The sequence below is a fragment of the Leuciscus leuciscus genome (genome assembly GCF_965113295.1).
Source record: "Leuciscus leuciscus genome assembly, chromosome: 7".
Classification (NCBI taxonomy): Eukaryota; Metazoa; Chordata; class Actinopteri; order Cypriniformes; family Leuciscidae; genus Leuciscus; species Leuciscus leuciscus.
Window position 1 is genome coordinate 12000802 of NC_138731.1, and position 27955 is coordinate 12028756.

Consider the following 27955-nt stretch of genomic DNA (forward strand, 5'->3'; position numbering starts at 1 on the left):
TAACTAAGTAAGTTTCAAGAACAAGTACTCTTTTTACAAGTATGCTAAACTTCTATGGGTAATCGCAGGGAAATGATGTCGTGGCAACACTCATTGGCTGATTGACAGTACCAAACCCTTCACTAGTGACTATCCTGAACTGTGACATCAAAGACAGCAGCCAGGGAAAATATAAAATGTTGCTTCCCAAAAATGTATTTTGTCAGAATAAATGTCTACTTTTGAATAGGAAGCATGTCTGTATCTTAAACAGTACAGTGTGGCGCTAGCAACGCTAAGGTCATGGGTTCGATTCGCAGGAAATGCTTGAACTGATCAAATGTAAACCTTGAATGGAATGGAATTTACTTTGCATAAATCCATCTGCCATGAAATGTATGCATACAATGTAAATGTAATGGTGTCAATGGAGAAAGATGTTTATTTTTAATTTATGGTCTAGGTGTCGTACAGCATCTCTTTGCAGGGGTTAACTGGACCACGCCTACCAGTCAAACCTGACACCAGAACACAAGATTCCCATTCTGCAGACAAGCGTCCAAAACACAATAGTATACTGATCTTGGTTTCAAAGTGACTTCTGCATGAGCTGTGCTACAACTCTATTGACAATAGGCCTTTTATTTCCCGCTGAAATGTCACTAATGTGACTGAACCTAAAAGATTGAAATACACATTTCAGCTAATCAAATTAAAATCTTTCATGGCTAATCATGAGCCTTTAACTCTTTTAAGTGCAGTGGATTAAATACAGTCCACTTTACACCACAGCCAACTCAGGCTTAGAAGATTTTCAGTAAATATAAATGATTTACCCTTAATTAAAAACCCAGGAATCCTTGTATGTCAGTGAGAAAAACACTTTAGCTTGAGCTCAAATAATCATATTCAGGTTGTGCAGGCTTGTGTATGAGCAGCTACAGTATTCAGTTCCCTCTGATGGCCTTCATCAAGAGTCAAACATCTCGCACTGAAAGGCTCTGATCGCTCCACGCCCCCTCGTAATCTCTCCGTCTGAGAGTGGGAACGCCGTCCCGGACAGATGACATGTTAACAGAATCATTTCACGCCCCAGTACACACGCGAACACTGATTTATTCACTAAAGGTCCCACGCATCTGATTTATGCGCCATGGCCCAAATATCTAATTTGAAAAGAATAAAGAAAAAGAAAGGTAGAGGCAAGAGATAGAGGGAGAGAGACAGCTGGGTGAAAAAGCAGAGGGAGCACATCATTTTAAAGCACGTCATGATGGTGTAGATACTCTACATGATTATTGCACCGAGGCATAAACCATATGACAAATGGGCCTGCAAAGGCAAAAGCACAGTATTCTAACATTATCATTTCTCATATCCAGCATTCATAATCGAAACCTCCAGCGGCATTAAGGCACAGCCACAACACTGGTACAAACACACAAATCTTTAAATTCTCAGTATTTCATAACATATGGTGGGATTCAACAGTGCACTTTCTCTTGAAAATGTACCTTTTTCCATTACAAATTATATTGTCAGCATAACAAGAAAATGCTGAATTGAAATTCTGAATTGAAAAATTAGAAAGAATGTCTTCGTACAGTGTAAAACAATTATTTTTCAAAGTTAATAAAACTATTGGAGTACGTTTTACGAGAAAATACTATTTCAGTATAAAAAATTCAATGATGTTCAATTCAATGTGTTACTTGCTATTTATTTGAGAAATTTACTAGCAATTTATGAGTGAAAATCGTCTCAAAGTAAATCCTGCATCAACTTCTTTCCCCTTTGGCTTTAATGACAGCATCAGTGGAGCTCACATGAACAAAATCTGATGATGTTATCCAGCATGTTTTGAAAAAGAAAAAAAGTGCCAACATGATATCTTGGTGAGTATTGTCGAAAACATTCGGCTATGTCTCAAGTGAACATAAACAGTTGAGAAAGAAAACAGCTATCAGGTATCATTGGATTTGTGCTTTATGTCTTAAAGCGACCGCATTTAACCAGCTGCTGTCTGTCTTTAATGTTATCCAACAAAAAACAGACAAAGAGAACAAATCACTGCTCTTGACTGAATAACCAAGAGCAGTGCTCTTGGAGTAACGTTTGATGACCAGCTGACCTTCACAGATCACATTTCAAAGACAGCTCGATCATGCAGGTTTGCACTGCACAACATCAGGAAGATCAGGCCTTTCCTAACTGAGCATGCAACACAACTTATCGTCCAGGCCCTGGTCATCTCTAGGCTTGACTACTGCAATGCCCTTCTGGCTGGACTCCCAGCATGTGCGACCAAACCCCTACAGATGATCCAGAATGCTGCAGCTCGTCTTGTCTTCAACGAGCCCAAGAGGGCCCACGTCACTCCTCTGTTCATCTCTCTGCACTGGCTACCTCTAGCTGCTCGCATCAAGTTCAAGGCACTGACGCTTGCTTACAGAACTATCACAGGCTCAGCTCCCTCCTACTTTCACTCACTCCTACGAGTCTACATCCCTACCAGACACCTACGATCGGTCAACGAGCGACGTCTCGTGGTTCCATCACAGAAAGCCACAAAATCACTTTCCAGAACATTCTCATTTACAGTTCCATGCTGGTGGAACGCTCTCCCCACCCTCATCCGGAATGCAGAATCCCTGACAACATTCAAAAAACAGCTGAAAACCAATCTCTTCCGTGAGCACTTAACCTTATAGAGAAAAAAAAAAAAAAAATCCTTTCCCTTTGAAACATCACTTATCAGGCTTATGCTACTCTGAATAATACCTGAACTTCGTATTTTGAGCACTTCCTGCGTTGTTGTTGCTTTTGCCTCTTTATGATGACCCGCTGAACTTAGTCCTAATTTGTAAGTCGCTTTGGATAAGGGCGTCTGCTAAATGACTAAATGTAAATGTAAATGTAAATAACCTTTGTAGCTTTTACAAGGAAGGATCAATCTATACTTAACAAAGACTAACAAAAATAACTGTTATTTGACATTTGATTATTCAATTTCTGTACCTGAACACCTACAAACCTGAAACCTGATTTATTGCTTGTACTTATTGTGAATTTTAACTTGTATGTATAATTTCTCTGTAATAATAAGCTTATTTATCAGAATACAAAATAGCATGGGGCACAAAAAAGAAAAATCAATAGAGAATTTTTTTTTTTTTTTTTTTGTCCAGCTCCAGAACACCAAACAGACATGTGTTTTGGCTCTTTTGACTCAGGCTGCCCATTCAGGCTTTCTCAAGCTAACAACAAAATTTGTTCTCAAACTTAAGCCTCTAGTTACCCACCCTTAAACCAACCCATACCACCAAACCTGTCCTAAACTAACCCATATACTACCTCAATAGTAGCAACAAAGTTTTACAATACAACATCAAAACAATAAGCACATTGTACTTATTTTGATGCAAGCACATAGTACAGTAGTTAAAGACACCTAATATAAAGTGTGACCTTTAAAAAACAGGATATACTCTATAATGTGCAGTAAGCAGTATGCTAGTATTCTATTTCTCTGTAAAACTGAGCTAAGCGCTGTGGTGTCAGTGTCATAAAGGCATGCGTGACACTCCCAGTGTCCCGACAGCGAGCGGCCCATCCCCTGCAGGCCTGGAGCAGGGCAGATAACATGAGCGTCAGCCTCATCGAGAAGACAATGGGGAAGGGGGGGGGTGGCTAATCACAAATTAAAATTGCAATCAAAGGACATAACCAATGCATTCTGGGTGATAATGGTGTGATCATAGAGATGGCAGAAGGTCAGATTGTCACCAAAGCTTATCATTTATCATTAATCAGACTATTATGACATATGTCCCAATTCTGTGACAATAAAACAGTCAAGCTACATGAGTGTGAACGGGGATATAGCAAGGCATGACGAAGAGCACAGTGGAAATATTCAATGGAATAAAGCACTAATATGACAGTTCACGCTTTAAAGGGGACATATTATGCCCCTTTTCACAAGATGTAATATAAATCTCTGCTGTCGCCAGAATGTGTCTGTGAAATTTCAGCTCAAAATACCCCCAGATCATTTATTATAGCTTGTCAAATTTGACCCTTTTTGGGTGTGAGCCAAAACGTGCCGTTTTTAAGTGTGTCTCTTTAAATGCAAATGAGCTGCTGCTCCCACCCCCATTCAGAAGATGGCCGATCCTTTACATGAGCTTCGGATACTCTACAAGAACAAAACATGCGAATCTCACTCATCCAAAATCTCAGAAATAACCCGTAGCGAGTGCAGCCTTACAGAGAGACTCAGGAAGAACTTTTAGACGCATCTGGACGTTTCTGAATGGTTAGCGGATACATTTATTTAGTTGTTGTGGAGTTACATTGATTCATCTCATCGACTTGTCAATGTCAAAACATCACACACTATGGTAAGTGTTTTGAGGACATAACATAGTCATAATTTAAAAGAAACAACATGAGTGCAAAAGGCAAGTTGTTGGTGTCTTACTGACACTACTTAAGCTTGAAACTGCAGTGAATATATGGACGTTTTAGCAAACATTTAGGTTGAAGAATATTTTTACAATATTTCATATTTCAGTTCCAAACAAAACCAACATGTTTCTTTGACTTTGAGTTTAATCTCCTATTTAAGTGTTTTTAATTGGTTTTAATTTCTGCAATCTGCTGACAGTGAATCCCCTTTCACAGAGATTCCAGAAAATACACTGATAATGTGTCCCGGGATCTTTGATTTTGCTTCATTCACACTGCCAGTGATTTTCATGAATCTGTGCATACTTTCACACACATCCCGTAAAGACACGTAACATCAGGATGTGACGTGTAATGTCTCCACATCGTCTTAAGTTTTCTTATGATCTGCGATTCCTCTCTCTAGAAACCACGCTCGTGTATTTCTTTCTGATTCAGTCATAAACTAGCGCAGCTTGTACTGTTTCACTATGCTGGTGAACGATCTAAGCTTCAGCGTCATCACTACGACACACACCTTACGGTATTGATCCTGCCTTTTGTTCACACAGGGAGCGTTCCGGGACTGATCAATCAGGGATCAATCCCGGAGAGTGTTTGTGTTCACACAGAGGGCACTCTAGCAATTATATGGCAATTTTCTGGGATCAACGCTCTGTGTCAGAGTGTCAATGTGCATGAGAATGCTGGGGCCTTTCCTATTGGTCTCTCTCTCCTTCACGCTACTCTTATTCTTATTTTCCACTTTTCCTCAATCTCTCCTGTCTATCTCCACTTCCATCTATTCCTCCCTCTATGTCCTCACGTTTGCCGTGTGAGTATAGCTCCCCCTGGTGTCTCTTACCGTGGTATTTTGAAGAGTGCTTTGACCGGGTGCATCTCTGCCAGTGGTGGGTCTCCGTCTGCCAGCTCTATGGCAGTGATGCCCAGAGACCACACATCACAGCGGGCATCATACGAGTAGTCATACTGCTGTTCACACGCTATCACCTGCACACAGACAAACACAGAGGCATCACACACACAAACCATGATGCTCACTCTGCACAAATAAGATTACTGTATTTCTCAGAATAAATGGAGAAAAAGACCCTAGTGATCTCAGATGTGTCTCTTGAGTTTCAGAAAACATCTCAACTGTGCTCAGATTTGTCAAGACACTAATTATAAGTCAGCAAGCTTAATATGAACTCAAACAATTATTTAATTCTTATTGTGAGTAATGCAATCTACATTCATTTTATACTCGTCTTCTATACATTAATATTCTACTTCTGCTGCATGTCAACTATTGATTGATTTGTGGATATTTTTATATCCCCAAAGGAATTTTAGCAGAAATATCCAACGCTATCTCACGACCAATTTGTACGAATTCGTACGAGTGAGTATATAGTGGCTAATTCATACGAATTTGTACGACCTGACTCTTACGATTCGTCTAAACCCCAGTGATGGGTTGGTTTAGGGGTGGGGTCAGGAGAAGGTCATTCATACGAATTCATACGAATTGGGTAACTCGTAAAATATGTACGATTTAGTAAAAATCATACGAATTCATATGAGTGAGGTCGTATAAATTCGTACGAATTAGCCACCTCGTACGATTTGCCGTGATATCGAGTTGGAAATATCTGATGTCTACAATAAACATAATTGAGAACTTTTTAAAATTGAATGAAATCCGTTAATGTACGTATAGACCTTAGTCAGGTTAGATGCCAAATTAAATTTTACGCAGATGAAAACGAGGCTGTAAGGGATAGTCTTTCAACTTTGAAAACTGTATTTCTTTTTCCAGAAAAGACTGCTGAACTGGTGTGCTGTTAAACAACAGTACAATCCATTGAACACACTGTCCTTCTATCCGTCACAGCCTCGTTTTCACTCCTGTCAGAAGGTCAATATGGTGCGCTGTCTATGGTCTAGTAGAGGGATTCATATCAGTTTCGTTATTATACGGTTCAAAATGGTTAAATAAGCTCTTTAATTTCTGCTCATTTACCCAGCATATCCATGTGGATTTAGCCAAACCATTTTCTAAATTAAACTAATTTTTATTTCAGCTCCAGTTAACCAGTATTTGTAATGTTTAATCATTACTGGACTGTAATAATCACAGCAATTACTTTATGTTGTTTTCCAGCATTAAATCAGTTTGTCAGAAACACTGTAGCCAATCGGCATATTGCCGAGCGTTTCATTTAGACTGTATTTTAATTGGCCCTGAGGGGCCTCCCCCGCTGGCCCCATCACCTCTCTTTCTTTCACTCTCACAGAGCGGCGCTCAGCTATTAACCTTCACATGACCCACACACACACACACACACCAAACTCAGTGACAGCTCACTAATACATACACAAAAACACAGATTTTTTAACAAAGCTGCATTAATCTACTCACAGGTTAAAGAAGCCCAGATTGTTACAGTCAGTAGGCCTACAGTAAATAAAACTATACTATAAAAGTATAAGAAATAAAATATATATATTTTGAATAGCAAATGTATTTGTGTGGCGCTTTTCACAATACACATTGTGAAAAGCAGCTTTACAGAAAATCATGATGTTAATTAGCCTAGAAATCTAGACGCACCCTAGCAACAGCAAAATGTATTCTGCAGCCAGTGTAGTCTAGCAACTCTCCGTTGACTTTCGAGCTGGAAAAAACAAACTCTAGTCAGGCCAATCAAATCGTGTATAGAGTCAGTGGGCGGGCTTAACATAATGACGACAGAGTTGTGACGGTTCTGCGTGAATTCCCTGCTACTTGAAAACAAAGAATGGCGGCTGCTGGCGAACAGCGGTCTTTCGAATCGGCTTTGGCCGCGACTCTGGAGGACTTGGAGTTAAGCTTTTCTTTGAGAAAAGAACAAAGAACGGCACTTAAGTCATTCTTAAAAAAGGAAGATGTGTTCGTGGTTTTGCCGACCAGATACGGCAAAAGTTTATCAACTAGCTCCGCTGGTGGGAAAACGCTCTGGTTGGTTGTAGCGCTGTCCTATTGCGTGCAGAGGGAATTTGAAAGACAACCGTTTATCCCGCCCCTCAGATTGAGCCCTGCCAATGGTGAGTTGCCAGACCTAACATCTTGATGCCAGGCTAGATGTTAATGTTTAAAATATCTTAATATCTTTTTTAGTTGCATTTAGCAGATTTACAGCTAGGCGAAAATATAGTTTACATTTTGTGATGATATAAACAATAAAACAGTTGGGATTTGCAATATATATATAAACATTGAGTATAAGTGGGTATGTATGTGGGTAAAGCTGAATCTATCAATATACTGTATACAAATGTATATACTGTATTACTGTATAGAGATGTGCCTTCTTAACAATTAATTACCATTAATTAACAACATTAATTTTCACACGATTCATTGCACAACACTATGTATGACCTCAAAACAATTTTACCACAGTACCAGAGCATGTGAGCGGAGTGGAGCGGGAGCGAGCGGGGAGCGCGAGCGGGCGGATCTTGGACAGAGCGCAGAGCGGCAATTTCAAAAGGATGGAGCGTCGCCCTATTTCCCGCTCCAATTCCGCTCCGCTCACGCCACGCATCAGTCAAAAAATGCGCCATGAAGAAGAAAAAACATATATAGGCATAGCCTAAGTCGCACTGGACTATAAGTCGCATTTATTTAGAAATTTATTTCACAAAAAAAAAAAAAAAAAAAAATGTTACAGTCAGATGGGACAGTTCTCCGTTACGGACGTGAGCGCTCTGACAGCGGCACTAAAAGACTACTTTAAAACTTTCACTGAGACCTCAGACAGAAAGCACAAAGCCTGTCTTTAAATTTAATTTCGTTTTGTAGTAATTGTATCTTAATTTTGATCAGTGTTTCATCAACCAATTTTCTGGATTTAATAAATAAGTAAATATATTAGAAAATAGATAATCACGACACGAAGGCGCCGGCGGGTGAACCTGGAGTTTGTCTCATAAATGAACCGAAATTCAGCGTATAGCCTACTTGCCTGACAGACCTGAGACATATATATAAAGCCTGAAATGTCTACTTTTAAACAGAACAATTCAAAACTAAAGAAAACAGACTGCTCTCTTATGTAATCCGTATGTGCATTTCTCTCTGGGGCGTTCAATACTGCGAAGATCGCGAGTCCAGCCCGATCTCACGGGAAAACGTACAAATTCTACAAAGTGGCTTATTCGTACGAATTCATACGACCTGACTCGTACGAATTAGTAAGATTTTTGCAAAATCGTACATATTTGACGAATTGGCCAATTCGTATGAATTCATACGAATGACCTACCCCTGACCCCGCCCCTAAACCTACCCATCACGTGGGTTTAGACAAATCGTACAAATTCGTACGAGTGAGGTCGTACGAATTAGTACGAATTAAGCGAGTCAGCATCTTTCCAGCCGACACAGACATAAAAAAAATGGTTTATTAGTAAACAATTAAAATGTCTCCTGCTATATTTTACATATACATAATCATTAATTTTGCCGGTTCGTTATTGTGACAGCTTTTAGGTGCGTTATTGGCAGCGCCCTTACATGTTACATGAACGCATCAGCACCGAAAACATGGAGATTTTTTTTTCTTTTGGGGGCATTTTGTTTGTGTTCAGACTTTCTCAGTTGTCTTTAGGCGCGATGTTAGAGGACGCTGCTAATAAAGTTGCTAGTATGGCCTACACATATTGGATTCACGTTTATTATTATAGGCTATTTAAAAAAAATACCCCATTTTTTATGCCGTTCATATTTTATTTTGTTGTATTTATCCGCCACACCCTGGCCGGTCCGTGAAAACTATTGTCTGATATTAAACCGGTCCGTGACGCAAAAAAGGTTGGGGACCGCTACAAGTGATATACATGTAGATTTTTTTCCTTTTTTGGAGCGAGCGGGGGGCCATTTGAGTGGAGCGCGAAGCAAACTGCGTTGAGCGCTGAGCGAAAATGAGCGGAGCGGCCTGATGTAGCTTTGAGCGGGGGAGCGGAGGGGTGAACAGTTCCGTGAACGATGAGCGGAGATTCTCACCGCTCCACTCCGCTCATATGCTCTGCACAGTACATGATTTATTTTGACGTTTGTATCACATGCGGTTTGAAATCGCTGGTGTTTCTGACGTCACAAACTACCTTGTAACCAATCAGATCAACGTGTGATCGTCAACGAGTGGATCTCTGAGCTGTGTGAGTGAGTGGAGGCGGGGCTCATTTACATATTCATAGAACTGCGTATACTTAATGAGGCAAGGGTGTAGAGTTACATTCAAGCTATTTTAAGGCATGAAAAAACTATTTCAAGACATATTTTAAATATGTCATTCTGGTAATCAAAGTTGAGTTTTAAGGGATACAATTTTTGACTACAGGTCAAAATTATTTACTTTAGGATTATCAAACCGGTTTTTTGAATAATCAACTTTGGGCTGCAAATATTCCTTTATTTGAACTTTCCAACTTGAACTTGATGATTGTATCAGAAAATGAAGTAATTGCATGAAAACAATGTCTTAACAACATTATCATTGTTAACAATTACGTAATTAATATTTGAATGCGATGTATGACCTAATTCTCTTTAATAATTGTATTTATTTTTGTAATTATTTAATTGTATTGTACATACACATACAGTAGCCTTGTGTGCTCACCTTTAAAATATTAAATATGCGCCGGAATAACATGACACCATTTTCTTTGTTTCATCATAGACAGCTAAAGATTGTAAACTGTGGTTGATGTGTTTAGATAAAGTATCTGTGATGAATACAACAATAAATCACAACAATCCTGTGCTATGGGTCCTGCCATTTACACAGGATACAGTGGAGCGCATTTTACGCTGCTATTTGAAGCTTATGCTTTTTGAACGTGGTAGTGTGATAAAGGCCTATTATAACAGAATTTTCATTTCTGGGTGAACTCTCCCTTTAACAATAAAACGTTTTGTACTGGAACATAGGAAGAGATGGATGTTGACTGGCTAGATTTAGAAATAAAAGTGGTATTTTTTGTAACAGGACAGACCTCAGGAGCCATCCAGAAAGGAGTTCCCACTGATGTGTTTCGGCGTAGACGGGCACTTGTCAACTGAGCAGAGACTCCTGCAAGAGATCAGAGACAACATGTGTCAGAATCATACTTTATAAGGTTATATTTTCCCTTCATAAGGTTATTTTTTTCCCTTCATGAGGTACATTTTTCCCTCAATTTTTTTTTTATATATAATTTTTTTTTTTTTTTACATCTGTGATAATACACAGCAATAACTGTACAATTATTTCTCAAGTAAGACCAAATAACACTCCGAAGGATTCAGACATTTAGGAGGTGGCAAATAATCTGACGTGACATTAGCATTCATCAGCATTACGTGATGAGGGCATTTTGCTTCCCGGCAGGGGTCCACTTCTTTCTCACATCCACACGGGACAAACACGCCTCAGGCAGACGAGAATCAATGCCCCCCCACACCCACACACACACTTTCCATGCCAAACACCATTTAACCCCATTCACATGATGTGTGAGGATGCGTTTGATAAGCACACAGACGCCAGAACGGCTCCACCTCCATTTGGCAGCATTTAATTCTGACAACTCATGGTAGAGCATTAGCATACTGTTCATTTTATTATGTCTACAATACCGTATTGTTCCGAATATAAGATGATGTTTGTTTTTTTCTCAGAAATACATCTGAACAAAAAGTGTTTATTTTTAAATGAGATCGCTGGTACATTTGAACAGTATTTACCATACTTTAATTAATTAAAATATGAAAAATATGCAGTATGAAAATTATTTTCACATAAAAGCATTTTCTTTATCAAAAAGCCTTTTTCCAAAAGGTACATCTTGAAAAAGGGCCGGTCATCTTATAATCAGGGTCGTCATATATTTGGAACAATATTGTAAAAATATATGATGTGTATCTGTATAATACTAATAATTTATATCATGTATGGTCAACAAATTAATTGTGAATAAACCGAGGCAGTAAATCAAATATATTTGATGTTTTACACTCAGCACTGAAGACCAGCTAAACTGGTTCAGCAACCAGTTCAAACAACCAGTAAAAGTCAGTTATTGGTTAGCATTATTTTAAAAAGTCTTAAAAGTAGCTATGTTTTTAAAAAAGCTACTGAAATAAAAGGCCATATAAGTGTACTTAAGGAGAGTACACTTTCATATATTCTTTTGAAGAATATATCATATTTCCGTTATTTTCCAGCTAATGTTCGTAATAGACATTATTGCCCATCAAGAACATGTTAAAGCCCTCTTGGAATATAAACTGGTCCAAATTGGTCCAAGATTAACCATATATATATATATATATATATGTAAGATATATATATATATATGTAAGATATATATATATATATATATATATATATATAAGATGTTTATGACCATAAATATATTTGTCGTTTGATTTTTACTTTGGTTTAAATGTCTTTCCACTGTACCGTTAAAATAACAGAATGACAAAAAATACAAAAACTTTGTCATTATTTACTCCAAACTAGTATGTGGTCCATTTTGGAGCTTGACAAAACATGGTCATTGTGTAGATTGTTGGAGTATATGGAAAGGAAAATGTAAATAAAACTTCAAAATAAAACTCTCTTTCTATAATAAAATCCACCTCTCTCTGCAGAGAAACAGCAGTAGCCATTACCAAAGTCCACCACTTTGACTCCACCGTCTGTGGTGAGGAGGATGTTGTTGCCCTTCACGTCACGGTGGATTATTCTGTTGTCGTGAAGATGCTGGAGACCCTGAGAAAAAAGCCAGAGAAACTTTTAGCCAGCTGAAGTCAGTTAGTTGAGCCTGAAGGCCAGACTGCCTCTGATCAGCTGGACACTGTCTCGCCTCACTATCATGACCCAAAATAACTACTCTGGCAAGGTCAGAGCGCTGAGGCAGCGTTCCCTGTGCTGGGGTGAGCAGATTACTTCAGTGTGTGTGTGTGTGTGTGTGTCTCACCAGAAGCGCTCCACACAGGATGTAGGAGATGATGGGCTCCTCAAGACGTTTTCCCCTCATCAGCAAACCCTTTATCAGTTCCGTTACTGAACCCCCATTACACAACTAACAGAGAGAAACACCAGACAGAGAGGGAAAGTAATGAGGAAAAGGAGAGAGAGAGAGAAATAGATTAATGCAATAATAGAGAAAAGGGCAACCAAACAACAGGAGCTAAATTAGTAAGACTTCAGCACTTTTTATGATTCATAGGCTAACGAAACACACCACACTGTGTTTTTATTCATCTTGGCATTGCATTTGTAAAACCAGCTATGACATATCATGCATGCACATGCTTAATAACAAAATGAAAAAAAAATCTGTCATCTTTTATTCAGCTATACAACATTCCAAACATATTACTTTCTTTCTTTTGTAGAACACAAAATAAAATATTTATAATAATGTCTGTGCTACACTTTTCCATACAGTGAAAACATGCAGCTCTCGAGCTCCAGTCTGGAGCTCTCCATAGCTTTAAATAGGTTTTGTTTACATTCAGTCTCTCTGCACACTTCAATGAGATTTAGAGGCTAACAAATGATTTTAAATAAAGAACTTCCATTTTAGACCTTTCCACTAAATATTTCCACTATTAAAACATTCATTTGGAATGTAGTGAACAAAGCATATGGGCTACATTTGGACCCACTTTATATTAAATGTCTTTAATTTGTGTAAAATTTAAATTTCCATTTTACAATTTTAACTTTACAAAATTACAATTAAAATTGTGTAAAATGTATTTACTCCAAAAAATGTATTTACTCATTATTGGGTTTTTAAAAAATATAAGTACAATGTAAAAAGATGTATATGTGTAGAATAAGAGCGTTTTATCAAATAATGAATTTGAATGTTAGTTCATAACAGTTAACCCTAGACTAATGTATCATATTTGATACGCAAATTTGGACATAAAAATTATCCTCTAATTTACCTCTAAATTATCAACATGATAAAAACTTGTTTATCAATTATCAACTGCAGAAAAAAAAACATGTTGAACCAATCTACTACGTGCCTTCTGTCATCTGACTGACAGTTTATACTTTTTGGGGAAATAAAAGGGCTTTAGTATAATTATAAATATGTCCACCTTCAGATCGTTGTACACGTCTTCTGTACTGTGAAAACTTGTCTGTGAAATCTTCACTGATTTTTATAAACTAAATGTAAAATTAACTTTAATATTGTTAGTAATATTTCAAAATGAACACTTACTGGACTAAAGTAACTTAGCTTTTAGATTGTAGTGTACAAAGTGAGTTTTAGGGCGTTTTTCAACTGGGTTCGTTTGCTGCGGTCCGAACCCGAGTGCGCTAGTTCCCGGCGCCCCCCGCAGCGTTGGTCTGGTTTCACACTCAATTAGTTGTATCGAACCCAGGTGCGTTTGCAGTGATCTTACGTCATCGCAAACGCACACAGAAAACGCATGGAGAATACAACTCGTGTGAGGAAACAATAGGCTTGTTTGAGATGAGCAAAATCTACGCAGAATCGATCACCGGTGATCAGCGCGAGATGCATGCCGGTTAGAAATGTGTCCGAGTGCGGTCCGCCTTGCTCTGATGTCATGCTGACGTATGTCAAAAATCTCTCGCGAGCGCAAGGCGCACCTGTCGGATTCTGCAGTCGAGCGCAGTTACTCTCCACTGACTGCGCTGATCAAAAGCATGATGGGAAACGACTTGCTGACGACACAGCTTAATGTTCATTGGTTTAAACAACCGTGATGTATTGTTCTCTTTTAAAATGTTTGATTTTAAAACTCTTATATCATGTTTTATGTGTATACGTTATGTGTGAATATTCCCAAACTATCTAACAGTGCGATCTCTATGGGTTATGCAATGTAATTTTTATAAAAAAGAAAAGAAAAGAAAAAGAAAAAAACAACATGTCTGTATTAAAGAAAAAAAGATTGATAAACATGTATTTGGAATGGAATTAAATAAGTAGGCTACTTTGGGTGTCTTGTTCATTATATTTATTTTCATATAAAAGCAACAGAACTTAAATTCCATCCAGTTTATTAGCAACACTGTGCACGAGCGTGAATCCGGTGAATCCTTTCTTATACTGTCTATGGGTGAATCCCGCGATATCCATCTTTGATCTCGCAGGTGTCAGATCCACTACGAGAAGAGAGAACTGTCCGTCTTGCCTGCGCTTTTTTCACTCCTCCCCTCACTGCAGCCGCCTACTCTCGACTACATTTCAGGCGAGGCAAGGCGCATCTCAAACAAGCCTAATGATATTCGACAGTGATACGCATGCGCGGGATACTATACTTCCTGAACAAGCGCGCACCCTAGTCCGTGTTGCTTGCACATTAACGCGAACCGCACCACGGTTCGGGAGCCACCGAGCTCAGACCACCTCCTCCAGGTAGTCTCGGGTTCGGTACTCTAGTACGCACCCGGGTCCGATGACAGCGTTCACATTAGCGATTTTTCATGCGAACCGTGCCCCGGTCCGCACTAAACTGCCAGTGTGAAAGCACTCTTAAAAGATGTTAATGCATGTTAAATGTATGCTCTAAATGAATAGTACTCAAAAACGGCTGTTGAGATTGAGGTAAAGGCTTGGACCCGGAAACTGTAATATCAGAAAGATGCCTCACGACTTCACTAACAAGTACTATAATAATAACTACCACTTTACAATGGGATGCAACTTTCATGGAAATCTCCTAGGCCCTGTTTACTCCTGGTATTAAGATACGTTTTAGCCGATCGGATCACAAGTGGACACTAAATACAGGTGTAAATGGGGTCTAAAACACTTGAGCTTGTCCACTTTCGACCACTTCCAGAGGTAGTAGAAAACACATTTGACCGGATTGCTTTCGTAGTGTAAACACTCATGTGATCGAATGTGTTCAAACAGCCACAACACACCGTCTGCTCTCCATCTACTGGTCTAATGAGTAACATTATGGGAAGAGCTCTAGACAGACGGGATTTAATCTCTAAAACAGGACAGAAGTGGTTGAAAGTGGACAAAAGAGACGGATTAAAACACCAGGTGTGAACAGGAATGTGTCTCCCTCGTCTACGTGTGATCCGATCGACCAAAACGCATCTTAAACCAGCTGTAAACAGGGCCCTAGAAACTATTTCCTGTGGACTATGTAATGCAAATCCAAGCTCTGAAAAAGAAATGTACCTCCAAAACAAGCCAAAGCTGCCCTCCAGAGAGCTCATCTGCTTTGTAGAACATGCCAAAGAACTTCACCACATTGGGATGGTTGGACAGCGAGCGCAGGATGTTGTACTCCGCTTCAATTTCCTCATCCACATCCTGACACAACCATTAGCACAGCCGCATTAATCATACATGTAAGTAAGCAAAACAACGCCCTGGTTTGTGGCGGTTCTGTATAATTTGCATTTGTTGTGTGTAATGACATGGTGTTCTTATGGGATTCTATGACAAACTACATGGACATCTGTCCTTAATTGAAGCTAGAAATTGCTGCTGATTCAAAAAAAGCTACCATATACAAAAGACAATTTTTCAGAATAGATGATGACAATGAAAAAGGTGTCAATAACGCTCCCAAGCTTTCGTGCATGTGCTTGTACGACCAGCAGGGTGTTCGATGGGTACAGTAAGGGCAGCCATGCATGAACTGTGCAGCAGGGGGTTATGGGGGATCAAGCAGCACTAATGACATCACACAACATGGGGAATATCAGGGTTAGGCATACAAATAAAACATCCTGGCTAGTTTTCCAAAAATCAATAGCGCTATAGGGAAGAACATCTACTTACTCTGTTAGTGTGACTGGGATTCTGAGACAAGCCAGAGGACAAGAGGAGAAGAAATGCCTTTAAAGATTTTTTTCTGTTTTTGTTTGATGTTCAAATCATTGTAAATATGGAGTCTTACATCCTAAAATAAATTCATTTGACTGTAGATAGCACAGGTAAAGGTTACATATATTCACAGTACATTTTCAGCACACTTTTTTCAGATTCATTACTGAATAGTAATGCCACACTGCCCCCTTTTGAATCTATTGGGTCTAGTCTGTAAAAATGAAGGTTTAAGACTCTCAGAAGAAAAGCCCAAGGAAAGCAGAGTACATGGAAGTAACAGTTTCCTTGTGCTCACATCATGAAGAGGACATGATTGCAATATACTGAACACAGATGACACAACTGAATCAAATCTCAGAAAGCCCAAAAATGACTCACATTAATGGGATCCAAAATTTTCACTGCTGCTAGACTTCCATCTTTCTTATTGATGACTTTGTAGACCTTGCCATAGGTTCCTTTCCCAATTGTTTCCATGATGTCCCAATCAGAAGATGGATCCGCCAGCGACTCTAAACCGATCATGCTTGACTTGTAGGGATACAGTCCATAGAGAGACCTCCTGAACATTACAAGTAACAGTAATACAAAGCACAGATTTAATTACATTTCTTCACACAGTTCTTTATACACGTAGGTACGGTTACATTTACCATTATTTGGTGAATTTTCATGGTCGAAATCAAGTCATTTTAATAGTAATTCATATAATTTGCCTGAGGGCGAAGGATTTCCCTACGCAGATTTCACAAGTTCAAGTTGGTCACACAAATTTGCCATGTTGACCAACAGAAATCTGCTTGCTCCATTAATGACAATGGACTTTTTGTCCTTAAAAATGTCATGTTACTGCACCTTTATGCTGAATGTAAATGTAATAGTGCACCACAAAAATGTAATTCTGTCACCATTTTCTCAACCTCATCATGTCATTCCAACCCTCTATGATTTTTATTTCTCCATGGAACACAAAATGAGAAATTTAGTATAGTTTACACATTTAATGTTCACTGTTCTTTTTCAAACAATGAAAGTGACAAGACATAAGAAAATTGGCTACAAAAATGACAAATTGTGTGTAATGTTTCAACTCTTCAGAAGCCGTAACATGGAAAGATTGAAATTCATTAGTCAACAATCTTCCCCTCTGTTGCAGGGCTCAAAATCTCATTAACGCTCACATACAGTATACTGAAATATCACACATCAAAACGTATCACACAAGGTTTGACATCAGTTTGCAAAACATGTGCCTTGTAACCACATGCAACGTGGCAAATTTGAATATACACATATAATTGTACAAAAGAAAAAGTGCATTTGAGGAAAATCAGAGGGAAGATTTAAAGTACAAAAATGACCAGATTTCAGTCTTTTCCTCACACAAAGCTTTTTTTCCATTCCTCACACAAAGCTCTTTTGTCATTTTTGTAGCTTGACAGCCTGACAACGAGAACATCCTGCCCATCATTCCTCTCTTGTATTTTGTGGGGAGGAAAATCATTCAGGCTTCGGAACAACATGTGGGTATAAGAATATGCGATAACAGAATTATTATATATATATTTTTGTCTGAACAATCCTTTTAAATGCTTAATGTGCTTGTTTTGTTTTTGTGGTCACTACAATTGTCATTCTTTCATTTGTGTTGTCTCGTCATTTTTGTTAACGTTACTATTGTTTTATGCATCCAAACTTTTCACAGTTAGTGTACATGAAGACACATTTTGGAAGTATGGTCCGACGTGAACACTAGGTAAATCTAATTAAAATGTGTCTCCTTAAGTTAAACAGGCTAAGGGGTCACATCAGGTTAGAGAACGCTTGATAAAGCATGGCTAATTATGATAATCACACGAGGATTTTAAAACAACAAAATCATCAAATTATGCTATTATTTTTTTCTTGATGTTTGAGAAATACAAGACGCCATAACAGAAAATTAATCTCTATCAATATATTGCATTAAATACCAGATTTAGAGCTGCCATCATATGTCCTCTGCATAAGAAAGAAAGCTAATGCTCTATTTCCTAAAAATATATCACATAGAGGGAAGCATTTACAACAAACAAAAAGGACCTAAGTCTGAGCCTTGTGGTACACCATTAGTGTTAGGTTATTTTGTTAGGTATGAGTCCTCAGTTACACAAAAACAGTGGTAATGATCTGACAGGCAGGATCAAAACACACGTAACCTCAAACAAATCAAGAACTATGTTCATAATCGGCTTTAGTTCACTTCTCTAGAGTAACCTGTGTTTGTCATCAGGGCAGACAGTTTGAAAAGAACATCACAATTACAATAGTGTAAGTACTTACATGGAGAACAAGACCTTTCTTTGACTCATCCCCTTAACAACAAACACTCAATAACCCACAAATATTCTCAGGAATACAAAATGTCATCATAGCGCTCCAGCCAGGAAAAAAAAGTAAAATAAAAAAAAGGGTCTATAATTATTTTCTATGCAAGAGAGCTGCGTGTTTCGCTAACGCCTAGGAGTATGTGTTGATGGATTCAGATACTACTTTCCCATCACTGCACTCTAAGAAGTCACAATCAGCTCTCCGTGATTGGATTTAACAGAGATTAACTCCGTCATGTAGCTCAGGACTACCACTCTCTCATTTATCATTTAGAGTCGAGATGTCCAAAACTTTCCCTCCTGATTACATTCCTGAACGTAATCTAGAGAGGTATGGAGAGAGATACCACAGACAGGTACCCTGGGACCGATGTCTGTCCTCACTACAGGGTGATGATAAACGAGGCACAAACACACTCTGATTTCCAGCTTAGTTTAAAACAGTGGAATGATTTGAGTACTGAAATACTGACTTTAAATGGTAGAGCATAACGACAAATTATAAAAAAGTATATAGTACAGAGGTGCTTATTTTTAATTAATGTGCCAATATCAACATTATGGTTACTGTTAAGTTTAATTATGACACCTCATCAAAAAATAATGTAATGGTCGATAATAAATGGTCTTCTGCTCATGTAATGATTCTCACTAATCTCCCAACCATCATTCATTCGCAATAAAAGGCTAAAACTGAAGCACCTAGACCGACACATTGCGGAAGATGGTTTTACTTTTGCATGCTTGCATTTCATATTCACCTCTACAAGATTTTTTAAATAAATGATAATGGCTCTACTGAGTCTAATATATCAGATCAATGTGATGAATTTTGCCAGTCATGCAGACTCCTGAGGGAGGGAAGCGTTTATTTTGAGGTCACGTTGAAGTGGAAAAGGTAAATGGTGTTCTGCCCGTGGGGGCTCTGAGCCTTGCACACACAGAATTATGAATAGCATGAGAGATTAGACCGATGGATGCTTTGACTGTGCCGTGTGAGATGGATATTTCATACCCTCATCTATTTTCTGGAGAGGTAGAGAGCACAGCTGAATTTTGACTGATGTCCTCTTTTTTTCTTTTTTTTTTTTTTTGAAGGAAACATATTTTCCAGACCACCCAAGGAAAACAGAAAATATTATAATACTTTGAATACTTGTGCACCATTCAATGTGAAATTGAAAATGCCTTTTAAATCAGAAGCTACATTTTCTTAATTTGAAATGAATCTGAACTGAGGTATAGTAAACAGGCTGCAGAATAGTAATTCCATTTTGAACTGACGGAAGTACATTTCTCATTGTGAATAACTCATTATCATCATACATGTAGCATATGGTTTTTATTCTAGAAAAATATGATAATCAATGCATTTATATTTAACAGTTTATGTGATAAAACAGTAATTAATCAAGATGCTTTGTATTTATATAGTATTATAGAAAAACAGTACATGTGACTTGACTTAGCTCATATATCTCCATTAGATTTAATAAATTGGAATTGGAAGGGCACTTATTTTCCAAGAATGCTTTAATTTACCCTAAAGTAAATTTAATTTAATTTAATTATTATTTACCTCAATTCAAATTCAAATTCACATTCACACTCATTAATTGAAAGAAAGACAATTCTTAAATTCTGAATTTTGTTTTACACTGTTATGCATATTACTTGTTTTAAAAGTTGTATCTAAAAATGATTGTGAGTTTAACGGTAAAAGACACTACGGTGAAAAACTGTTTATTAGTTAAAGTTTCCGTACTATAATAACTGTGATAGTAGAGTACATTTAATGTAATTCTACAGTAAAATACCGTTAAATTTACAGTTTTTGGAAGTGAAAAAGAACAAGTCATTGTATAATTTACAGTAAAAAAAATTAAATTGACATTCCCACAATTCCCTGCGTGACGCTTCACATTTGATGTATTTTTGTTGAAATAACTGTTTCTTCAATATTGTTCTTAGTTTTTTCTAATCAGTCTCAGTACATTAGGTTTTTATGTTACATTTAATGTTGTTAAAATTTCATGTGTGTTACCATGATGGTGTTTAGTGTTTGTGTGAATGACACTGCAGTTTCTATATAATAATATTATCTTGTTGAAGAGCTGCTTGTGATGAGCTTTGATTCATCATGTGACTCTCAACACCACTGTGATTGGTTGTTGTCAGTGTATTACAATGGTACAAAACAAATATTAGTACTTCAATAGGTTGGTAAATTAACATTATATCAGATAATAAAATACATATTTTTACTGAACATTTAAGTTATGTCTGTAAAACCTAAAATGTTGCTACCGTATTTTTTACGGTAAATTTCTTGCAACCACAGCTGCCGTTTTTTTACCGTAAATTTAACAGATTTTTTTTTTTTTTTTCAATGTAGAAAAGATTTAGGTCTGACCAAACCATCAGCAGCCTTCAGCATTAAGAATGTGTAAGTCACTTGCTGTTTGTCTCTGCTGTGTGTAAGACAGCATGGATGGTTTATTAATGCTGCCCAAATGTGCTTTGAGTCACTGAAGTATCTGTCAGTGTAGTGGAGTTGAATAGGTGTCATCTGATCTGCTCTTTTCCATATTAACTTTCACCGTCTCTCACACTCCCTTGCCTCTACACACACCTCGCCCCCCACACATGGAGAGACAGGTACACTTATAGAAAAGCCTCAACTCAGGTCAACTAATATATTCTACAGATCATTAAATTACAGAGTATCAATACTTATATTTCATATTTAAAGATCACAAGTTTTCAATTTTCAAAGACTGAAGAAACATAAAATCCATCACCAGTTTTACTCATATATGACACTGCAGGCTTTAACAACTGTCTAGTCATGCAAAACTTTTTTACATAACCATAAATATAACTGTCCCCTCAGATACGACATTCAAAGCCAGTACAAAAGAGCACCGATATTAAGATCATAAAACAAGCAATTCCAACAAGTTTTCTCTTTTAGGAACTTTGGCAAATGTATAGGATATTACCTTGATGATAGCTTAAAATGTTTTAATTATGAGTAATACATATGAAAAAACCAAAAAAAATACATAAAAAAATTAACAAAGAACATACCTCAATTTGATGGATCTTCCTAACAAGTTGCTGAAATGTATGTGAGGGTTTGTCATTGCTACAAGCCCAAATCATCCTAATCAGCCTCTATGAATGATTCATTAGGTTGTAATGTGTAATATGATCTTGTTTTAAATATTCATTAGCCAGATGGATCTTTTCATAAAAGAGCTTTATATGGAAGACAGTAAGTTATACAATACAGTTATACAGGCGCACATGGGTGGGAGGGAATTGTTTATGAATTGTGTGTCAGTCATGTGACTCGAATAACTCCCATAATGTTTTGATATGCAGAAGCATTTACATTTACGGATTATGTGTTCACATGTAACAGGGGATGACTTGTGATTATTTTAATATCAAAGGATTGTTAAACTATGAGCCACAAACTATAAGATAGAACCTATTCAATGTTTCTATAAAGCTCCCTCGAACAGGTTCATTTAAACCATAATGGACACAGAAAACAAACAACAACGTGCTTAAAGGTATAAAGAGAAAAATGTGTTAGTTCCAGTGAAAAACGCAATATCTTTGAGTGCTAGCTCGGAGACGGTAATGACAGTGTCTCTGCAGTCATAAACAGAGACTGTGTTGCTATGGCTCATATTCTCATGGGAATAGGAGACCAGTGAAGCAGGACCTGAGTGAAAACAACAAGCAAGCACAATAGTTCAGTGAAGGCTAACAGAGAGCTGTCTCTCATTCTCTGCTAGTGCACGTGCCAGTTTAACATCTGTCCAATACACACAGATCACATTCACAATACACAGCCGTAATAGTCAATTAACCCTTTTGAAGCCTACTGTATCATATTTGGTACACACATTTCTGAGGCCTCATGATTAAAAAACTTTTCTGAAAAACCACAATCTTCTTCATGCCTTCTGTCATCTGAGTAAAAGTGAAAGGCCTTGTGAAAAAGTCCCCCCTCCAGCTCTCAGGTACACGGGTCAAATATAAGAATAACTGGTAAAACGCGTCCTTGTTACAAGTACAGTAGGCCTAGTTACTATAGTAATAACTCTAAATTATGCATAATTACATGCAACCAACCCTAAACCAAACCGTAATCCTAACCCAAAGTACATGTAGTTAATTATTATTACTCAGTACATAAATGGATAATTACACTGTAACACCTTAAAATAAAGTGTAACTGAAATAACTTTTATGTTGTTAGCAATTTCAACATAAGCACCAACTGGACTAAAGCAAACTACTTCAACTAACATACACCCTCACACAACTGCATATCGAGATCAGTTTAGAGAGAAAGAAAATACTAAATAAAAATAAGATATTACTTCAATAAACAGAATAGCCTTAATTTACTTGATTATATCCAAAGTACATCATATTTTTTTAATTGTGTTAAAATGTGAGTATCAATATGATACATCAGGCTTCTGAGGAACGGTTACTTATTTATACTTTTATCTTAAAACTAAGCATTTAATATCATCTTATCAAGACACAGCGAGATACAGAGTGATAACTAATATTTATATGCATTTTGAGTAGACATAAATATCTCAATATCAGAATTTCATCTTATTTTTTGGCCATATAAATATCAGCATCTGCACCAAATTGGATGCTTTTGTTCAGTTTGTGTCTCTGAATAGTGTTTTTCATCCTCAAGTATGAGCTCCAAATTCTTCTATATCATACTTTATGAGCCATAAAAGACTGATGCATCAAATATAATACAAAACATAAAACACACTATGCAATCATCTTTTTAGAGTTTCTTTTATATTTTCTCTAAAGGTAAAATGAACTACTCCATTAAAAAAATCTGAATATTACTTCATATGCTAGGCTTTACGTGGTTGACCTGAGCAATAACTTTCAGTTTCATTTAAATATATTTTAAATGAAGATTAAAAGAAGCCAGAAGTTTATTACTTTTCCAGAACACCGTAGCGATCACTGAGCACTGCCATAGCAACCACTTGCTGTGCACTAAAAACACTCACTAACAACACCTTAGCAACCGCATTAAAACACCAGCCTGGCACTCTCTCTCTCTCGGTGTGGTAAAGCGTGGCAGACACCACACGCAGAGTTTGATGGGTTTACATTACATGCCACCCCCACACTGCAACACAACAACACCACAAAACCCAGAAATCAACTCGGAGGAATACTGAGCATAACTTTCAGTTCAGCGCTGGTGTCTAGAGAAGCGTGGCAGAACTGGTCAGGTGAGCGTGTAAGTGAAGTTAGAGTGAAGCATAGACAGAGGGAAGGAAGGTCTTACAAGATAATCTTATTTTCTAACCTCCCCTCACACACACACTGACCGAGACCTGACTTCATTCAGGGCAGATGGTCACACTCCTGTCCGCTGTAATCCTGTTAAGGGAATGTGACAGACTGTGCCGTCTACCAGTAAACGCTGGATTTAGAAGCAGGACCACTGAAAGATCGACCCGTACTGAGACCAAGAGCGAATATGAACCATCACATATTTTCTGTATTACAACAACACTAACTCTGCACAAAGCTTGATGAACACATGCCTTTCTTAAGGCCTGTTTACACCAAGGAATATAACTATAACAAAGATAAAGTAAAGTAGCAATAATCATTCAATAAAAAATGTGTTTTTTTAATCGGCCACGATTTACTAATTCGTTCCCTGATTTTAAAGGGGATATATCATGAAAATCTAACTTTTTCCATGTTTAAGTGCTATAATAGGGTCCCCGGTGCGTCGAACAACCCAGAAAACATGAAAACTGACAACCCAGTAACTTTGTTTTGGTAAGTCTTTCTCTGCAAGCATGTCAAAAAATATACCAATCAGATATCGCCCCCCTTCTGACAGAGGAAGGGGATCTTATTATAATATTTCCGCCCCTTAATCTGCACGTTTCCACCCATGGCGCCGCCATTTGGTTTCCGCATGCGATAGCACAGTGTAACCAGTTCTAACAATGGCAAAAGTTCGAGCAAAGCATGCAAACTGTTCTGTTGTCGCTGCACAGACGATCACTGAACACTATTAGACCAAAAAATGTCACAGCTGTCATATAAAGACCTCAGGGAACTGTGTCAACGTGTGTAAAAGTTAAACATGATGATACACGTCGATGAGATGAACCAATGTAACTCCACAACAACTAAATAAATGTATCCACTAACCATTCAGAAACGTCCAGGTGCATCTAAAAGTTCCAACCTCTTCCCGAGTCTCTCTGTAAGGCTGCACTCGGGTTATTTCTGAAATTTGACTGAAATTCGCGTGTTTTGTTATTGCCAGAGTATCCAAAGCTCATGTAAAGGATCGGCCGTTGTCAGCAGCTCATTTGCATTTAAAGGGACACACACAAAAACGCTCACACCCAACGCATATGTTCTGGGGACACCATAGATTTTATCACATCTTGTGAAAAGGGGAATAATATGTCACCTTTAAGTAAATTGGCCAGACAATATAATAATTCATTCACTATTTTACTAAATTGTGGACATGATATAATAATTCATTCCCTTGTTTTACTAAATCGTGTGCATTAATAAATTGTTCCCTTCATTTAGTAAATCATGTAAATTAAATGGCAATTTTTTTCTTCTCTCGATTTGATTTAACACAAGGGAACAACTAATTGTAATCTAGATACAACCTTGGCCTATTCAACATCCACACAAATTATATGACAAATAGTATACTGTGTCATACCGTTCTATTGACATGTTTTTTTGAAGTGTGACTTTCATGACAACATTTTCTATGAATCCACTGGCTGAAAGAACTTGTTCACTGCTTGATAGTTTGTGTAGCCTTAACCATGTACATTATTTTAACAAATAGTAAATTACAATAAAATGCTTTAAATTATATATGGCATGTCTCATGATATAGCTGAAACAATAAATGGTCAAATTAAATAATAATAACAATAATTACTGTGTGTTTGTAGTTAGCCTCCTGAACTCTACCACTAAACAGCAACTAGCAACAAAAGTGGTTTTATTTTATTTTTAATTGTATTTAATTTAATTTAATTTAATTTAATTTAATTTAATTTAATTTAATTTAATTTAATTTAATTTAATTTAATTTAATTTTATTTTATTTTATTTTATTTTATTTTATTTTATTTTATTTATTTTATCAGTTACAACCAAGGATGTAACAGACATTTCTGATCAGGCATTACACTCAGCCTGAGGCTTAAGAAAATATCTCTTGATTTTGTTGGTTGACGAAAAGCGATGCTAGATGCGATTACCAATGCCAATGCAAACCAGAGAATTGGAAGCAACCACTGACATGCAAGTTTCTGGTACAGTGCAGAGATGGATGTTCTTCAGTTTTGTGTGTGATGCATATTAAACATCAGCACAGTGAAGAACCCCAGTCTCTCTCTCTCTCTCACCATATCCTGCCATGGAGATGATACAACTCTGGCTTCTGTGTTTCCTCAGAGTTATCCAGCCCGCTGGGCACAGGGTAAACACACACACATACACACACATCTCAGGGTTAGTTAACCTCCCAAGTCAAAGTTACACACACACACACACACACACACACACACACACACACACACACACACACACACACACACACACACACACACACACACACACACACATCATGATGCACACATCAGACCGTACATCTCACTTCTAAAGACATTATCAATGTAGTCCTTGACACACAGTTTGAATTATAAGCATCAGGTCAGTCAAGAGTCATTTCTATGTAGCCTACCTCTCCATTCGAGATTAATAAACAAAATTTTGTTAGGCTGAGCCAATATAGGAGGAAAAATTACTTTTAACCAGAGAACATTTTAGGTAAGTTTGAGTAATATGCCAAATGAGACTCAAACAGAAACACAGTGACCCCAAAATAGTATTTGGAGACGTAAACATGTCTAAATGGCATCAAGGGGAACTTATCACATATCAAATGCAATAAAAAAATTGATATATTTACATGTAAATTAGATAAATACTTTTGGTGCTTCTTAATTTATTTTATTTTATTTAGGTTATATTTCCTAATCAAAAATGTAAGCTACATTACTTTTGAAGACTATAATATATATAACAAATAAAGCAATGTTATGAGTTGTCCCTTAAAGTTGTCTTAAGTCATATGAATTCAATAAAAACTCTTCCTCTAAGATGCTTAAGACGATGCATTTTTATTTTTTATTTTTTTTACCTGCTTTGGACCGCATCGGTTCTTCCATTGGCATTTCCTGTAAGGACATTGAATAATTAGACTCAACAAAAGCGTATGTTCAGTGTGCACTAGCTCAGGTTTTCTAGAGGCTGTTCTGTAGACTCTCAAATAACCCATCCCAGCTCACTGGATCTCTCAGCACATCACCTACATGACTGTCTCTATCACTTTGTGGCCTTGTACTGCGCTAATGGCTTTGTCTTTCCATTCAAATTATTTTTCGACCAGCTAAAACAATCATTTAGAGAAGACCTACCTGCCATGGCTGGTTTCTGACATATCCGATGTGATTTTCAAACCTTCCTAGCTCTCCTGAGGTTAATAATTCACTAGAATTTGATAAGTTCCTGTGTGAGCGTTTCAGAGAGGAAGTGCACACATGACCAATCCCAGCACACACCTGACAGCTCAAGCACGGTGCAATATAATACACACTCTATACTTACAAAAAGCTGTATGATGATTTCAATAATATTAAAATACTGTAAAAAAGCATTTTAAATGTGATACAGAACCTGCAATCTTAATTGTCAGGAAATTAAGGTCAAAATGCAAAAACAACTCATGGTCCTAATAATAATAATAATAATAACCTACTTCAGATAATACTGATACCTACTGCAGATGCGGCATCAACATATTATGCATCCATCAGAAAGCATTTTTGGATCGAACCTGCATAAACAGAAACTGCCAGTCCAAACAAATCCAGTTTGCCAAACTAATACACCATGATGTCATGCAAAATGCAGGCGGTGTATTGGTCAGTGTGTCATCCAGGCAGCTATTGTGTTGCCAACCCACTTTCCATTCAGAGCACAAACATGTTTACAGGGGTTTAGTTTCTGGGCCGCAGCACGACATCATTGAAGATTGCGCCATTAGACAACAGTAAAATGGTAGACATTTAGCAAAGTGTGAAACTAATGCAGTGAATCTACTGCTGTTTTGAATGTGTGATCAGTTATGA

The 27955-nt window shown here is 37.4% G+C and overlaps 1 protein-coding gene across 5 annotated transcripts in view; it reads right to left on the reverse strand.

The window, feature by feature from the left end:
• Window positions 1-27298, reverse strand: part of myo3b (myosin IIIB) — a gene marked incomplete at its 3' end in the record, with an annotated part of 170651 nt that extends 143353 nt beyond the window's left edge. Inside the window, exons 1-10 of one of the 5 annotated variants that reach the window (XM_082176047.1) lie at window positions 27242-27288; window positions 26965-27001; window positions 26168-26230; window positions 16693-16876; window positions 16267-16287; window positions 15658-15792; window positions 12445-12549; window positions 12137-12236; window positions 10477-10553; window positions 5294-5439 (exon numbers count right to left, since the gene is read on the reverse strand). In XM_082176047.1, coding sequence (XP_082032173.1) covers window positions 5294-5439; window positions 10477-10553; window positions 12137-12236; window positions 12445-12549; window positions 15658-15792; window positions 16267-16287; window positions 16693-16876; window positions 26168-26230; window positions 26965-27001; window positions 27242-27248 — 875 coding nt within the window. In that variant the 5' untranslated portion in view covers window positions 27249-27288. Of the gene's footprint in view, window positions 1-5289; window positions 5440-10476; window positions 10554-12136; window positions 12237-12444; window positions 12550-15657; window positions 15793-16266; window positions 16288-16692; window positions 16877-21773; window positions 22557-26167; window positions 26231-26964; window positions 27002-27241 lie in introns of those variants that run through there. The other 4 variants (XM_082176050.1, XM_082176048.1, XM_082176052.1 and 1 more) reach the window with 4 other exon arrangements.
• Window positions 27299-27955: the final 657 nt, after the last annotated feature.